This window comes from Schistocerca piceifrons, chromosome 4, assembly GCF_021461385.2.
Source record: "Schistocerca piceifrons isolate TAMUIC-IGC-003096 chromosome 4, iqSchPice1.1, whole genome shotgun sequence".
Lineage (NCBI taxonomy): Eukaryota > Metazoa > Arthropoda > Insecta > Orthoptera > Acrididae > Schistocerca > Schistocerca piceifrons.
This window is the reverse complement of record NC_060141.1, coordinates 610,396,643-610,400,077: the sequence shown is the minus strand read 5'-3', so window position 1 is coordinate 610,400,077 and position 3,435 is coordinate 610,396,643. Positions and strand designations below refer to the sequence as shown.

The following is a 3,435-nucleotide window of genomic DNA, read 5'->3' as shown; positions in this document are numbered from 1 at the left end:
CAGTTGCATGCCTTAATGTCTACATCGTGTTCAATTGCTGGGTCAGTTTCATTTGCACTCTGTGTGTTTGTTTTAGAATTTGTCGAGCAAGTGTCTAGAAAGTCCGCCGAAATCGATTCCTTACTTTGCCTAGTTTGTATGTCTTTCGGCTGCCCTAGATTTCGTTGCTCATAAAAGGACTTAGTAAACCCCTCAGTCTGCTTCACAGACGTGTACAGGTAAAATTTTTCACTTTCTGTGATTACATATGTTAGTGAAATAGGTTGCTTCACAGCTCTGCGTGAAAAGCCAAAAGGCAAAAGTCTTCTTCGCAAAGTTAAACATTAGTTAAAATTATCTGATTGGTATGATTATGCGTATTAGTGAAACAGACGTTTGCCTTTGGTTGTTTAGCTACTGTGAATGTAAAGTTGTAAGTTTCGTGTGTGTATGTAAACTTTTTTAATGTTCTATTTGGTGATATTAAAATATGCTTCACAGATATGTACATTTTTTATATGCATTTCAACCAATCAGTATTCCCTTTTGCTGCTTACAATCCGCATAAGTAAAGTTTTACAATTTTAATACTAACTTTCTTATTCGAGGACTGATTTTACTCGTTGTAAGAGTCTGCTTCACTAACATGCCACCTGATTTCGATTTATCGTGACCTAACAGTTTGTTTCCAAACTTAACCTCTGTGGCGTTCTGATACCACCTGCTATGTAATTTAAAAAATAATAATAATAAAGAATTTTACACCTAATATTAATTTAGTTTTACTAAACACCTTACCACTCTTAGATCCCAGTTCCCTACCAGTCGACGTTGCTTGAGAACTTTCGTCTAACTTCATATGTGGTGACGAATTTCTTATTTTTTAGTAGCTAACTTCAGTTAATCATATTATAATACGAGGGTAACGCTATTGAATGTAACACACTGCAGTCAGCGAGACTAATTAAAGTAATGGACTACAATGATTAATTTGTAGTAAATAATATTAAAAGGTTACGGCTACGAACATCAAGAATGTTATCAAAACGACTAGATATTGCTTTTGTTACTACATGAATTATTCAGTTTTGACATAGACTGTAATTATGGCATTTAGCTTTTCCAAATTGCTTTTTCCTTGAATCGTTAAAGTACTTAAAACACAACAACCAAAGATTTTCCAATTAAATCCAGGATTTAAAAACAGTAAGATGGCCAGTCTGCTAATGATAATCTCAAGGCCACTGTCTTGAACTTTACTTGCCTGTGAAGTGGATTTTTACAAGCGTTCATTAGTGTGTACCACAACCAGTAAATTATGAGTGCGTGATTCGATTTAGGGATGTGTGGCCTTTAGCCCAGCAGACAGTGGAATCTGCTCTTGCTTGCATGTGGATTACACTGGTGGCAGACTGGATCAAGTGTCCAACAGCACTGATTCTGATTGCCATCACTTACCATCATATCCAAAGTCTTGAGCGACCTTCCAGCAAACAGACGAGAAGGTGGGCTGTAGTAGCACTTTACAGAAATCTACTGTCTCGTCTGGCATACAGTAAAAAATCATACTGTGTATATGTGTGTTCTTACTTTTCATTGGAGAGCTCAGGTTTCCAGTTATGCCAATAACAACTTCCGTTACTATTAACGTCCTTTATCCACATGCTTCAAAACACAGTCGCCCCAAAAATTTTCTTGTCATAAAATTTGCGAGTAATAGTCATTCCATGTCAGGACTCGAAAAATGCATGTCAACCGTTGCTGCAATGTTGTGTGGCTCCTGGACACACCTCCAGTAGTATCTTAGTTGGATGCCATTTTCGAATTGTCGCTGTAAGACTGGATGATTCATTAAATGTTTGCTAGTTTCATCCGTACTTCTCTACTAGCTATAATGGAAATGATTTTGAATATCTGAGTAATTTATCATTCACTGTTTTGCGACAGTATTTTCTTAGAGTCGATATCTTAGTTCTAATCTCAGTAAAAAAATTAGAACACATTTATCATCATATAAACTGAGGGACTCTAAAGGACAACGACTTGCTCCTTGACGAGGTACGAACTGTAACAATTACCTGTAGTTAATGGAACAGCAGCAGCAGTGAATAAATTACAGTCAGTTATAATGGCCCTTTCTTGCCTGCGACATGTACAGAATATATTAAAACTACCTTCTTTTCTCTGCGACTTGCTCTTGAACCTGATAAGAAATGCATCAGCCCAGAAAGCGTGTGGAATCATAGTACACAGATTAAGTAAAAGAATATATGACGTCTCACTTCATCTGGTGTTAGGATTCATGTGGCACATATTATATAACTGCTAGAGAGCAAATTGTTCCACAGAATGCATGCCAGGTGTTTCGTTTTGCATCCGATGTGCCACAGCTCACATATTCGCCTATCGAGCGTTACGAATGTACTAATCATATCTCTTTCCTTATTCAGGTGACGTTTCGCAAATTTCTACGGATGTCGATCCCCCACTGAAACCCGAATGCCAATATATAAAAAAAGTGTCCACGGAAGCCTCAACAGTATTTCTGCTACAGCTCTGCAGAGTGGATATTTCAAGTGTCTGACGACACCTTGACCAACTAACGGAGTAGAAACCCCCATTTGCTGTCCTCTCTTACATTATCATTGGGCTAGGCAGATTCACATAACCTCTGGTCATGGACCGAGAAGAATAAGTTTCCAGCAATGGCTTACCATTCTCACCTTCCAAACCTGTCAGTTAGCTTTGATCAATCCTCACTGAAATACCGTTTTAATGAAATTTGGAAAAAGTAATTAACACAGTTATGATTATTATGCTTTATTCATAGTTAAAGTGTGCACAAGTCAACTGAAACCAAGAAGTGAAATAGTTTGGGGACAGCTGTCGCTGGTGCAGGTGATTCGTTATAGAAACTTCGTTCAGCCGCCAATGCCTCGACCGCCTCCAGCGCCAAAGCCGCCACTGCCAAAGCCAGGACGACCTCCTCCAGGGCCCAAGCCGCTAGCTACTCCAGGGCTGAAGCCGCCAGCTACTCCAGGGCCGAAGTCGGTAGCTACTCCAGGGCTGAAGCCGCCACTTCCTCCAGGACTGAAGCCGCCGCCTCCGCCGGGCCTCCCGGGACCAGGGCTGCCGAAACCTCCGCCGGGACGGCTGGAACCGCTCTGGCTGCTGAACTGCGCATGCGCCAAGGCGGCAACGCACAGCAGCAGCGTGAACAGTGCCTGCCGACAGAGGAATAGTGAATGCGTCATCGTATCAAGTACATTAGATCCATTTGTGTGTCACAATGAATGAAAAACATTGTCTCGATTACTCTTTTACCAATGATTACTGATTTCGACCTGACTAGCTGATAATCTTGGGATCTGCTGCTGCAAGGCGCGGTTTATCACTACTCGTAAGAACAACATAATACTAACATCCATTTATGTGTGATTTGACACTCTACGATAA

General features: G+C 40.4%; 1 protein-coding gene across 1 annotated transcript; it reads right to left on the bottom strand.

Moving 5' to 3' along the window:
- Window positions 1–2,900: 2,900 nt before the first annotated feature.
- LOC124796057 (glycine-rich protein 5-like) lies at window positions 2,901–3,233 on the bottom strand. Its single transcript, XM_047260144.1, has one exon. The coding sequence runs from the start codon at window positions 3,231–3,233 to the stop codon at window positions 2,901–2,903; it is 333 nt and encodes a 110-aa protein (XP_047116100.1).
- Between the last annotated feature and the right edge of the window lie 202 nt (window positions 3,234–3,435).

Bases quoted from the DNA above. Each gene is read 5' to 3' on its own strand.
- LOC124796057 (XM_047260144.1), bottom strand. From the start codon at position 3,233: ATGACGCATTCACTATTCCTCTGTCGGCAGGCACTGTTCACGCTGCTG.